Source organism: Thunnus thynnus, chromosome 22, assembly GCF_963924715.1.
Source record: "Thunnus thynnus chromosome 22, fThuThy2.1, whole genome shotgun sequence".
Classification (NCBI taxonomy): Eukaryota; Metazoa; Chordata; class Actinopteri; order Scombriformes; family Scombridae; genus Thunnus; species Thunnus thynnus.
The window spans coordinates 2530921-2543980 of record NC_089538.1 but is presented as its reverse complement, the minus strand read 5'-3'; the positions used below and the strand labels follow the sequence as shown (position 1 = coordinate 2543980).

The 13060-nt window shown below is 40.2% G+C and overlaps 1 protein-coding gene across 2 annotated transcripts in view; it reads right to left on the bottom strand.

The window, feature by feature from the left end:
• focad (focadhesin) overlaps window positions 1-13060 on the bottom strand; it is a 55194-nt gene that overhangs the window by 2455 nt on the left and 39679 nt on the right. For both annotated transcript variants that reach the window (XM_067580036.1, XM_067580037.1), the window contains exons 25-42: window positions 12929-13037; window positions 12672-12788; window positions 11420-11658; window positions 11236-11325; window positions 9767-9914; window positions 9544-9663; window positions 9115-9237; window positions 8466-8543; window positions 7608-7679; window positions 7132-7234; window positions 5388-5468; window positions 5113-5241; window positions 4913-5028; window positions 3821-4081; window positions 3525-3614; window positions 2394-2571; window positions 2021-2118; window positions 65-316 (exon numbers count right to left, since the gene is read on the bottom strand). In XM_067580036.1, coding sequence (XP_067436137.1) covers window positions 65-316; window positions 2021-2118; window positions 2394-2571; window positions 3525-3614; window positions 3821-4081; window positions 4913-5028; window positions 5113-5241; window positions 5388-5468; window positions 7132-7234; window positions 7608-7679; window positions 8466-8543; window positions 9115-9237; window positions 9544-9663; window positions 9767-9914; window positions 11236-11325; window positions 11420-11658; window positions 12672-12788; window positions 12929-13037 — 2404 coding nt within the window. The remainder of the gene's footprint in view (window positions 1-64; window positions 317-2020; window positions 2119-2393; window positions 2572-3524; window positions 3615-3820; window positions 4082-4912; window positions 5029-5112; window positions 5242-5387; window positions 5469-7131; window positions 7235-7607; window positions 7680-8465; window positions 8544-9114; window positions 9238-9543; window positions 9664-9766; window positions 9915-11235; window positions 11326-11419; window positions 11659-12671; window positions 12789-12928; window positions 13038-13060) is intronic.

The following is a 13060-nucleotide window of genomic DNA, read 5'->3' as shown; positions in this document are numbered from 1 at the left end:
ATCATCATCATAAACAAGAGTCTAACTAACAAACTTGATGGTGCTGGGAGCAGTGAAATCAAACCTTGTGAGACTGGCTGCTCCAGGGCTCTTTGTCCAGCAGCAGGACCAGGCTGTGGGACATTCCCAGCAGGCATGGCGACAGGGCGTGTTCTGTGAGCGACTCCTCACCGTACAGACCGTGCTGTAGGGCTGGAGGCTTGGAGCCGGGTTGCCATGGGAACCACTGGGCCCTGATGCCGAGAACAAGTGGCATGTAGTGGTCACCCCAAGAAACTACAGCAGCAGCGAAGACATGGAACAGGAAGTCTGTGGCCTGCAGACAATCAAGGAAATGTATGTTCAGCTTCTAGCTTTACTGAGTTGAACCAGTGTGCAAACTATTGTTGACTTATTGGGATCTTAACAACAACAGTATGACAGTAGAGTTGACAGACAGTGTGAGGTGACTGTTGGAGCACCTCAAGGTTTGGATCAACATGAAGATCATCAGTATAAAAGATGACCAGTTGTGTTAGAAAATATCTGGCTCTTTGATAAAAAGTCAATGGCACAAACCTACAAGTATAAAAACATAAGAAATGTTCACAAACGGTTGTATTAAACATCCAATCACAGAGCTTAAAATTCTGTTATGTACATTGCCTACAGGAAGATGAAATAAAAAAAAGAAATTACACTGTGCAGCTTAAATCAGTTAACTTTTAAATTCTTGGTCTATTTTGGATGAATTCATAGCCTGGCAGCTGAGGCTCATGGGTATTGTAGTATTTAGAGCAATCCACCAACTGGTGACGACAACATAAACATATAGTATAGTTCCATTATCCAGGAGAGTCCGCTGTTTCTTTGTTGAGTAACATTGAGAGGATCATTAGAAGAAATCTCTGAAATGAGAATCCAGAGCAAGGAAAACACTTCCGGTACCAGCAGCTCTATTCTCTATTCATATAGAGATCTATAATTCATCAGCAGCAAGACAGTTGGACAGTCAGAATGATCTCAGTATAGAATTCTATCTCAATACTATTTACTAAAATAATAAAATGAAAATATTTTACTTTTATTGATGATTTTGCTATCAAAGTATTCTTTAAAAACAGATTAATGAAAAACTTTACTGAAACATTCCAGTGATTTAAAAAACATTTAACTAACTAAAATATGGAATGTGAGCTTTAAATAACAAAATACATTTTAAATATGGAGCTCAGGCTGGGCGATGATTCAGGATGAATTTAAAATTGAATTGAAAAACTGACAAAAAGATCTTTCTGTAGTTTATTTGAAATGTGAAGAGAAGAGATGATGTGATATATGTCAATATTTGAAAAATATTCATATTCATTTTGTGATGTATCACTTTCAACCTCTCTTTCTCTTCATGCTGTCAATCATTGCTCTCTCCATGCTCTGCCATGATAAATGTGGGTTTCCCAGCATGCAGCTGTGTTGGGTCCACAGTGTACGGTGTATGTCAGTTATTATATGTCAGTTATTGCAATGAAAGTAATAAAACAAACTATTTTCACTACATATCTTAACTGTGTTATGTGTATCTATAGTTACACATAGCTACATAAATTACAGTCCCATTACTACTAGCACTAGCTGGTGCTAACAATGTCTTTGAATATAGCCGCTAATATTGCTAATATTCAATGTTCTCCGTTCCCCCAAACTCCAGCCTGACATACAGTATTTAGTATCTTTGGAAAGTCTGAGACCTCCAGCAGGATTTAAAATCCACTTTGAACAATGCACAGTGTGAGTTTGTAAAGATGAACATACTGACTTTTTGATATCTTGTATTTTTAACTAAACTTCTGTTCTGGTCACACCCAACTGGCCTAAAGCTGGATTCCAAACCACCTCAAGAATGACAGTTATTTCACCTGAAGCAGCCCTCTGCTCTCACCTACCTGCTGAAACACAGTCTTTAACATCAGAATCACACTGAATCATCTGTGGCATGTGACATAACACACTGACTGCTCTGGAAATACTACTCCAAACATACCAGTTTGGTGTCTCCACATGTGACTGTGGTTGCACCGTAGGCAACATTTCGGATGAGTCCCATCAGCTCCAGCAGCCACTCCATTCGTTTGGAAACACCTGGAACAGAGAACAAACCATCTCAACATGTGGACTCACTCAGGGTTTTTCTTTTATCTGCTATTTATTATGTGTGTTGAAGTTCAATTGAACTGAAAGAATGAATCATCAAATGTGTGGATTTTGAAAATCCCAACTTTGGCACCCCCAGGTGGTCATTTTACTTTTTAAAGCTTCATACAGTATTTATTTAGAGGAGTATTTTCATTTTAGGATATAACGCCTTCTCATTTGTGAAATTCAGTGAGAGAAGCATTCTCGCTCCAAAAGCTGACCTGTATTGGCGCTGGCGGCCAGGCGGCACTGATAAAAAGTCTGCAGGAGGAACCAGCCCACTCTGCGGCTTGGCCAACCGCGAAGCACTCCAGCAATGACATCATTGAGACCCAGGAGCGGAACTCTGCCCTGGGAGGTGAGGTAAGCCAGGACGAAGCAGGTTTTCTCCATCTCAGCCTAAACAGAGACAGATTATGATCACATACAGCTTTATCTGCACTGCACGCTTTCAGTGGATGTTCTCACTGTAATTTGAGTACAGTGTTATCAAAACAGACAGGAATGATGGCTAAAACTAGAAAAATAAGACCCAAGACATAATGGACTGGAATATCCTTTAAGATTTGAATGGGGTTATAGTTACAATGCCTAAAATTGGAATTCAGATAAACTCACATCAGTTTAATGTTTGGTTATGTGAGATAAGCTAAACCATTAAACATCCTATTTTTACGTGACGTTTGAATGCTTGTATATGCTAATTAAGTGAGTTGCTAACAAAAGGCTGCAATAGGTTTGTCACAAAGTTGTCACATTATTCACTGAAGTGCAATTTTAATGAAAAATGTAAACATTTTTAGTGGCTTTAAATTGGCTTGCATGACAAGTTAGCTTGTAACTAATCTTGATTACATTTATGCTTTAAAGGAGCAGTTTAACATTTTGAGAAATATGCTTATTTGCTTTCTTTGCGAGAGTGAGACAAGAAGAATATCAATCTCCTATCTGTGTGTTAAGTACAGAGCTGGAGTCAGGCTAGCTATTTCCCTGTTTCCTGTCTTCATGCTAAGCTAGGCTAATTATGTCCTGACTCCTGACATAATATAGATATCACTCTTCTCATTTCACTCTCAGAAACAAAATCAAATGAGTGTTAACGCAAAGTTGATTTTTGAGGATTTCCACTAAATGTATGAATATTATAAATCCGTTGGTAAACAGCTAATTTCAGCACTGCAATTAGCAATTCTAGCTTGTATAAAGACTACAAAACATACTGTACCCCAGAAAGAACCAAATGACATATAAAATACACTCTGTGGTTAAGATCTAAGCAGTACACTAAAACATTTACATAATAAAACAGCTTTTACATTGCACTTATTAGCTCTTGTTATATCATACAGTACCTCTGTAACTCGAGCGATTCGGTCGATCTCTGTGTCAGACATCTCAGACAGACATTTGGTGATTCCCACATACAAATCCACTTCACCATCCTAAAACAAAATGATCAGCAGAAGACCATTAAACACTCAACACAGTGAAATTGTCAGAGCTGAAAGCAGGTGAACTGTCAGCTGAAGCCTAAGAAATGAAATCAGCTGTAATGTCAGTTGATGTCCAAGCCATAAAAGCAGTTGAAATGTCTGTTGAAAACAAAGAAATATTTGGATTTTTCACTCATCGTGCTGTAGTTTTGTACCTGTATTTGGTTGGGCAGGAGGGTGAAGATCTTCTCGGTGGTGGAGCAGAGGATGGTCCAGCAGTTGTTGGGGGGGTTGGGCAGGGCCATGGCCTGAGCGAGGCCCTGCAGCAGGGAGCGGCACAGGGACAGACGCTGGGGCCGAAGGTCCTTCTGGAACTGCTGTAGGCCCAGACTCTCCACATAGACCTGGAGTTTGTCCTCAGCAACATGCTTCATCCACAGGCCCAGGTTCTCATACAGGTGAGCCCGTGTCTGACACTGGAGGAGAAATACTGTCTGTAAAAATCTCCAAAGTCATCTTTGACTGTCTTATAGATGGTAGGGCTGGGCATTGAAACACAATATTTTTTGGTACCAAATAATTATATCTTACACTGTTGAGTATTGAGAACTCTCATTAAATGCTTGGACAGATTCATAATTTGATTTGAAATCTCTCCTCAACTGCTGCACTACAGTCTGATGGACACTCACGTTGTCCGATATGACACTAACTGGTGTCCCTCCATAGATTTTTCCACTTTACATTTCCAAAGTCACCAATACATTTTCTCTACATTTCTTCTCCCTTTGTTTTCATGGTTATGGCTAACTCCAAATCACAAGTTTTGTCTCTGCATGTTCTCACACAATGTGTCAACACAACAGAAACTAAGATATTTCTTCATTAAGAACTAGAGTCTGGTGTTTCTTCATCGCAAATTCATGAGAAATATGATAGTGTTTCCTAAGTTCCTGTTTTTATTTAGTCCTTTATTTATAACATAGTCACTTATTGTTTGTGTGTGTGTGTGGGGCTGAATTGTATTATAAATAGAGTCTGATTGATTGATTGATTGATTGATTGATCAGTCGGATTCTAGTAGGTAAGATTCAGTTGGGTAATGAAATGATCATGTGATTGTGTAGAATGTGAGGTCATGTGATGACAGACGCTCTGAGCTTCAGTATCAAACTACTTGATAGCAGCATTCATCAGACTGTGTTTGCGTTTTTTTTTTTTTTCATACTCGATGCTACAGACACATTTCGGTCAGCACTCCAAAAACACTAAGGCTCCATACCGAGCCCTACTCAACAAGAACTTACACTGAGACTATGCACGAGAGGTGGTGACAGCCAGGACCCCAGAAAGAGAGACGCACTCTGAGAAGACTGAGCTTGACACGCTGCCAGAACCACACACTGATGCTGCACATCCTCTCCTGTCAATGAAGAACAGCTTTGAAGTTGGTGTTTTGACTTTGTAGCCTCAGAGCACAAATTAATGAATCAGAGAGAACTCTCACCGAAGCTCAGCCTCATCAGAGGAGACAGGACAGCGCTCCAGTTGATAGGTGGGTATTGGAAGCTGGCTCCAACTGATGCCAGAGGTGTCAGCGCGGTCTTAACCAGAGCTGGATGAGCGAACTCTGGACCTGGGACCAAAGGAGAGAGAATATTCCCAAAAGTAAGAGTACATATCCTTTTGGCTCTTTGTAGCAATATATTTTTATATTTTATGTTGGCTGTTAAAAAGATAAAGTTTCAAAGGTAGCAGATTTAACTAAACCAGCCTACAAACCTTTCTTCCCAGCCTCTGTGATGAAGTCAACGACTGACCTAATGACGCTTTTCTCTGGGAGGTAACTGAAATCCTGAGGAACTAAGAGGAGGACAGGAAAAAATAAAACAAAAATAACTATACTAGGTTCCAATCCAACCAAACTGATGCTGATGTTTTCCCAGGATTTTAAAATGAATACTTCTCAGGAATACTGTATATCACTCTTTTCCTGGTATACACAGCACCTCTTGCCATAAATTGAGTTTCATTTTGAACACAGAATTGCCATAAACTAATCAAAGTACAATGTTTTTTCTGATTATGTGCAGTAGAACATTAAATCCTCTTAAGTTCACTCTCTTTGAGGTGGAAAAAAACACAATGCTGACCATACAAGAAATGTAGAATTATCTGTTTTTCAGGATATCCTCTTAATATTCCCAGTTTTAGTAAGTGGTTACAGAGGCGTGTATGCATGCCGTCATGGTGCTGAATTGAGTGGAGTTAACCTGATAATCACACTGAATTTCCATTTGCTCTGTACTGCAGTTTTTCCTTTATTAGGGCCCGAGCACCTAGTGGTTCACTCACACTCTCCATTTAAATATATGAGTATTTATCTGTGTCCAGCTGCAGTTACTTATTGTTTCTACACACCTGACAGTACACATGTCAATCAAACTTTGACCAGGTCATGTGGGTTAATTTCTAAAAATAAACTTGATGAAAATTAGGTTTTACACACAAACTCATCAAGAGTTTTGTTCACTTATTGAAATTGAAGTGAATGGGCCCAAAACTTGCATAATTTTGATGCCACAGGTGTGAGCAGACATGTCTCACCCTGCAGAAAATTCTCAGGAAGCTGCTATAACTTTATTGTACATGCTCCAGTCTGCACCAAACTTTACATGTTTGATAAGAGTCCCGGCCCGAACACGTCTACATGACAATATTCCATCAGTGATGCAAACTGGCTGAATAGCGATCCCTACGAAATTTCAGCGAAGCAGCCCCAGCAGCAAAACAGAGGACAAAGGAAGTGATGTTTATCTCCTTCTTGCATTGTCTGAAAACAACCCGACATGCTCGTGACAGAAGACCTTCGATTGCGTCGTGGCCTGACGTGCATAGATGCGCGAGGGCCCGTTCATCGCTGCTTGCAGCTTTAATTATCATTACCATTTGAAAGAATCAGAAAGTCAGAAACCTAGGCTGTGATTAACATATATTCTAAAAATATTTTGCCACACAGCTGAGCTATAAACTGACATAAAAAGTCGGTTACATTACTGATATTACTGTAAAATTTCATGGTTAGACTACATCTACAACAGTTATATTGGTAGTGTTAATGAGGGTTGGGAAAGGTGTTTTTATTTCAGTACATGTATTGTTCTTCAGTACACTAATTGAAGGTTCCTGCAGGTGATTTTTTTGTCCAGGAAACAAAAGCAGATTTTGGCTAGAATTTCTGGGAAATATTGGGATCTAAATTCCTGACATTCAACTCTAGTTCACACTGTTATATGAGTGGGTGTATGGATAAAATTGTTTATCACTGTATATGTAATTTAATATAATATTAATAATAACAACATAGATCTGTAGTGATGACACTTCATCGCACTGATGCAGCATGAAATCCAATATTGCCATAAATCTGTCCTGCTCATTGATTTGCAACATGGTCCTACATGGCATAATACATCTAAAAATATTAAATGGTGACCTATAACAGTATGGGAGCTGTTGTTCCTACCTGCTGTGTGACTGTGACTGGTGGACATGTGGGCCAAATGCAAATGACCCACCAAACAGGCACTGTTGGACTGCAAACCAATGGCTCCTGAGAACGTTATGATCTGCAACAGAGAGGTGAAACAGGCCAATACACAGGACAGCTCAATCTAATTAGTACTAATGAGACAAATGTCACACCAATCTAATCATTAGCTCCAGTATGTTGTATCTTGTAAGTTACAAAAGGTTACTGAGGCTAGTGCCGGAGAAATGCTCAAGGAGTGTCCAAAATAAAAGGGACTCATCCTCAGGAGAGCATGAATGTTCTCTGTATAATTATAGCAACCTGCTTATTGCATATTAAAAATGTTGGCAGTAATAATGAAGAAGTGTTCGACAGACAGTTACAGTATTTATGGTAGTAATGAGAAGAAAAAGAAGAAGAAGGTCGTGTTTTTTACTAACAATATTAAAAATGAAATGTGTGGACATTACCTGAGAGATGGCACGAATAACTTCATTAATCCTGCTCTGCTGCTGAGAGGAAAGCTCCACCTCGCTCTTCAGCTGAAATACAGAACAAACACCTCAATGACGGTTATGACAGAACCATTTGAGAGACCGTTACGTCAAAGAAATGAGCAGTTAAACAGTTCCCCACTTAATAAAACACACTGTATATGAACATTAATCTTACTTAAATCAACAATACTAAAAATAGAGCACATAAAGAGGAGGTTGGGGTAGTGGAGGGAGCTGTGGCAGCAAACAGTGTTGATATCAGCATATTTATAGTGAGCAGTGTCAGGTTATAATAAGACAGTACTAGCCATAGCTGTGAATGAGCCAGTGATTGTGAAGCATGAATGAAGTAGATGATGACAGTTAACCAATGCAAGTGCAACTTAACTGCTCTGCCTAAAATAACAATACACTCCATTCCTGGGCTCACTGGAGCCACAATGTACTATAAAACAAATACTTCACTCCTAAATTACAAATGTGAATCAGTTAATTACTCCCAGAATGCCAAACAAAAAAGTATTTCATTCCTTATTGGAGAACAGATGATACTTGATAAAATAGGTTTCTAACACAGTGGAGAGACACTATTTAACACCTGCAGAGCACTGCTAAAACCAATGAAAACTTCTTTAACTACTTAAGAAGTACTCTTGCAGAACAACTGGAGTCCCTGGAATCCACCCATATGATCAGTATGTCTCATACACATGAGCTTAATGGTTAAACATACCACATGGAGTGTTAGCTTTCAGTGTAAAATGTAAATGCTTGGCGCCACCTTGGGGCAGAACTCAGAACCTACACACTTGTGACATAAACATTTCTTACCTGAATGAGGTAACTCTCAGATCCCACTAAAGCCACCAGGCCGTTGGCGGCAGCCAATCGCTGCATAGTTGGACAACCCTGAAACACACAGAGATAACTCCACTCATCACTCTACGTACACTAACACACAGACATATAACTCATACATGACCATGAACAGGATACATGAGATCAGTAACTGATCAAAAATGGTTTGACTTGCTCATCTTGACCAACCGTAAACCTGTTGGAGATTTTGACACACAAGGCTCTAATTCATGTGAGGTTTTATGCAAATCAGTTATAGAAGAAGAAGCTTGATTTTAAAACTATAACAGGCAGTTTTGCATTTTACAATTAAAAATGGAAACCTTTAACACCAGCAATCAGACAGCATAATGTGCTAATGTGTGACCTTCAGTCAGCAGGCTTATGTTCACCTACCCAGCTGGTTTGAAATGTCTTAAAGGGATAAGACAGAAAAAAAGTGTGATGTTTATGGGTCTAGCTGTTTCAGAACAATCACTTTCTGGTTACTTGCTGCTGTTGGATTTAGCCTTGAAGATCTGATTTATCTAATTTTAAATAATTTATTTTGGGTGAGACTGACAAGTTACGGTAGAAATACTAAATGCAGTTGTAAACAGGGAAGACAATGTAGATGTAGTACCTCTGCCAGTAAGATCTTGATCCAAGCAGCCAGCAGACGAGGGTGGATGTCCTCTGCTTTCCCATGGCCGGACATTGACAGGCCGTGGACCACCAACCCTAGAGCCAAGGAGAAGCCAGGGGTCTGCACACAAACATTACACAAGCAGGTGTCTAGTTAAACCATAGAGAATACTTTATTTTTCAGAAATCTGAAAGACAAAGAGGAAATAATAACTTTGTTTGAAGGGAAAACCTGTTTCTATTTATCTGTGCTTGTGGTTTTTTATCATCAATATTATAAATAAAATTCTACACAAGATCAGTTTCATTTAGCATTTAGCAGCTACTAATCTGCAGTTACAATCACTACTACCAATATTAATGTTAAACGTTTGTGACAATGACATAAAACACACTTCTTTCCCTCATCACACCCTCTCCTGCTGACCTGCTGGCTCTCCTCTGTCAGGGTACGCAGAGTGTTCATGACCTCCTCAGCCTTGGCGGCGTCTATAATGCCTCCGCTGAAGGCCGAGACACCCACACACGCCACAGAATATGCCAGGACCTGAACAGGTGGACATATTCAAAGACAAAATGCACCTTAAGATACTATTCCACTATTGCAATCAAGCTCATTTTATTTCCAGTGTTGTGTGGGGCTGTTATACCTCCTGCAGCATGCGTCCCTGCCCACTGCTGTCCTGCAGGTTGGTCAGCAGTTTGTCTAGAGTTTGGGTGACATGGACATGTTGTTCCACTTGTCCACTACTGCACAGAGCTGCCAGCACCAGACCCAGACCCAACATACAGCCAGTACTGAAGGAGGAGAAAGAAGAAGGAGGGAGCAGGAAAAGGAAACTAAATGTCAGACAATATCAAAAATTGGTTTTCTTGCCTTCTGAAACCCCCACCAGCCATCATATTTTCCACAGATCATACAGTATTTACACATAATTATGTTCATATATACACGTGTGTTGAGAAGTATTCACATTATCAGATCGATTGATGAAAAGTATGTCCAGAGATGATGTACAAAAGGTTCTTTCTAAAGACCTGTATGTGGGGATTAGGAATGTAACATCTCGCAACATAAAAACCATTAGCTTTGTGTAATAGAATGTGTTGAAATGTTTCTATTCACCACCTGTGCTGAATTGGTACTGTGTGGTATGCAATTATATAGAATAGTATATAGCAGTGTTTCCCAACTGATCTACCTCAGGGTGTCAAACATTCCCATACACATGAATACACACACAAACACAGACCATTAACAGACTAACTTAACTCATTGTCTTTTATTTCCATTCTCATTAAACCCAGGATCTTCTTGCTGTAAGGAGACAATGCCAAATACTGTGCTGCAACTTTCCATCAATCCATTACCTATCTGGGTTTCTGCAGGTTCGCCAAGTTAAATTTAGATTTTTAAGACCTTTTTAATACCACATAGAATGTTATTTAATACCTGTCTCACCATCTTAACTAGCCAATAAAGTGAAAATATGATGGGAAACCATCAGAACTATATGGCCTGGAATTATTTGTAATTCTATCACATTTTTTCAGTACTTCCCAGTAGTATAAAATAATAATTCCCTGTGATATAATCAATTAAATTAATGCAACCTATACCTGGATAAGCGGTAGAAAATGAATGGATGGATAAACCAATGAAAAATGATGAATTAACTCAGATGAGTGTGTAAGTGAATGAGCTTCCTTGCTGCAGTAGTGACAGTGTTTGCTACAGGTCAGATGCTGCTGAGTGAAACATCACACTCTCAGTTTATAGGTGTGTGACGTCTGCTGACAGCCTGTAATCAGATAGAAAAACATTCCATATCTAACATTACTGTCTACAGCAGGCAAGAGAAACTGAACTGAATATAATACTTTCACCTGCGGAAGCTATACCCACTTATCCCTCACAGTGTCACAGGGAGCTGGAGCATGTCCCAGCTCATACTGGGGAGCACACTGGACAGGTAACCAGTCTATTGCAGCGGTATCAAACTGTTCATACTGACAGACGACCATTCACACTCAAATTCACATCTACAGGTAATTTAGAGTCAGTAGTTAATCTAATCTGCATGTGTTTAAACTGTGGGAGAAGAACTGGAGCACTGACTTGTATTCCAGGTCTGTGTTGAAGGAGCATTTTTCCAGAACGTCCAGAGAGCGGAAGAGAAGATCAGTGTCCTTCTGAGCGGAGACGTCACTGGATGACAGGTGGAAACCACAGTCAGTGATGGGTTACAGGACTTCATAGTTTTCTGTGTTTGAATCAGTGCTACCAACATACAGGCCCCTACCTGAGACGTTGGTGATGCAGGCTGGATAGCACCATGCCAAGTGCAAGGCCAGAGTGGAACTGGACGGCCTGGGAGTCATCTGCGGTGGGCGAGCCTGGCAGGCCGGCCTGCAGCGCTGACAGGACCTGAGTGAGGCCGTCCCGCTGCCACACCACCAGCACTGGGACCAGCAGGGACAGCGCCAGGCTGGCACAGGAGCGAGCTATGGCACTCGCTGTGTTCTCACCTGAGTAGGAGCGCTGAGAGGGAGGAGGTGTTGGCCAAGAGTTTGTAAGTGTTGGAAAACGCTGCAGACTTACACTTAAGCCAAACAGTACAGCAACTGATTTCATTCATTCATTCACACATGATTAATGAGTGAGGAGAAGGTACTGCTGTTCTGTTTACAGGCTGTAATTACAGTTAATAAACAGCACAGAAAAAAGGAAACCTTCAGGAGTTTGAGACTCATTAAATCTCACTTGCAGCTGCAATTTAGGTTCAAATTTGTATACTAAGATGTTAGCAAATGTGTGTATACATGATGTTAAGAGGATGTCTCCCTTCTTCATGGATGTGATAGAAGCATGGCTGAATTTCCAATATTTCCCACCTGATTCCCACCTTTATTCCTGTGAAGCACTTTACTTCTGTGAAAGGTGCTACACTAAATAAACTTATTATTAATTATCATTATTATTATTATTGAGCAGACTGCATTTTGCAACAAATTATACGGTTAAATTCCAGGATTTATAACTAAAAATATAATATAATTTACATTCTTATTGCTTGTTGTCCTGTCAGAGTTTGGTGAAGAATATTCCACAGAAACAAAAAGGGTGAATTTGTTTTAGACTGTAACTTCTGAAGATACTGACTCAATTTAACCAACTCAGCCCGCTGAAGCCTCATATTAGCTTCAGCTGAACTTTTAAATGCATTTCTGCACAGAACGAGTACTGTGGATTTTGTACCTCATTTCTTCTTTCATTTCTTCCACAGTGTAGTGGCGTTCCAAGAGAATAGCTTAAGGGGTCAGTATGGAGAGTAGGAATTTTTACAACCACATAGGCAAACTATAGTAGTAGGATTTCACTTCTTTTGCACCTGGAATGTGAGAGTTGACATGCGAACAACAAAGCGGATGGCTGTTTATGGACCTACTGTGCATACACGTAAAGCCCTCAGTATTTATTTAGCATTTATTCATTAGGACAGACAAAGACAACAAAGAGCAATGGAAAAGCTGACAAATTCAGATAAGACTTACATGTAGGAACCATGGGAAAACTTGTCCTCTGGCCTTGTAGCTGCTGCTGATGATGCTGAGCAGGGTGTTGAGCACCATGGCCAACCAGCTGGCTGTGGGCACAAACTCTGGTCCAGCCTACAACAGGAAGTCAGCAGACACTATCTGTAGAGCTTACTACATTACGCTGTAACTTTTGCAATCATACCGTAGATTCAACTGTTAAGCCTCAAGTTATTCTAACTATAGCAGTGAAATGTGGAGGATGAGTATCTTACCCCGAGGCTGCCATCGTTATCAGCAGGCAGGTTGCTCTCATATTTAGCGAGGACGGCAGCCAGGCCGCTCAGAGCCAGAATGGAGTTTCCCTGAACAACAGGACTGTCCCTGAACACCACACAGCACATATA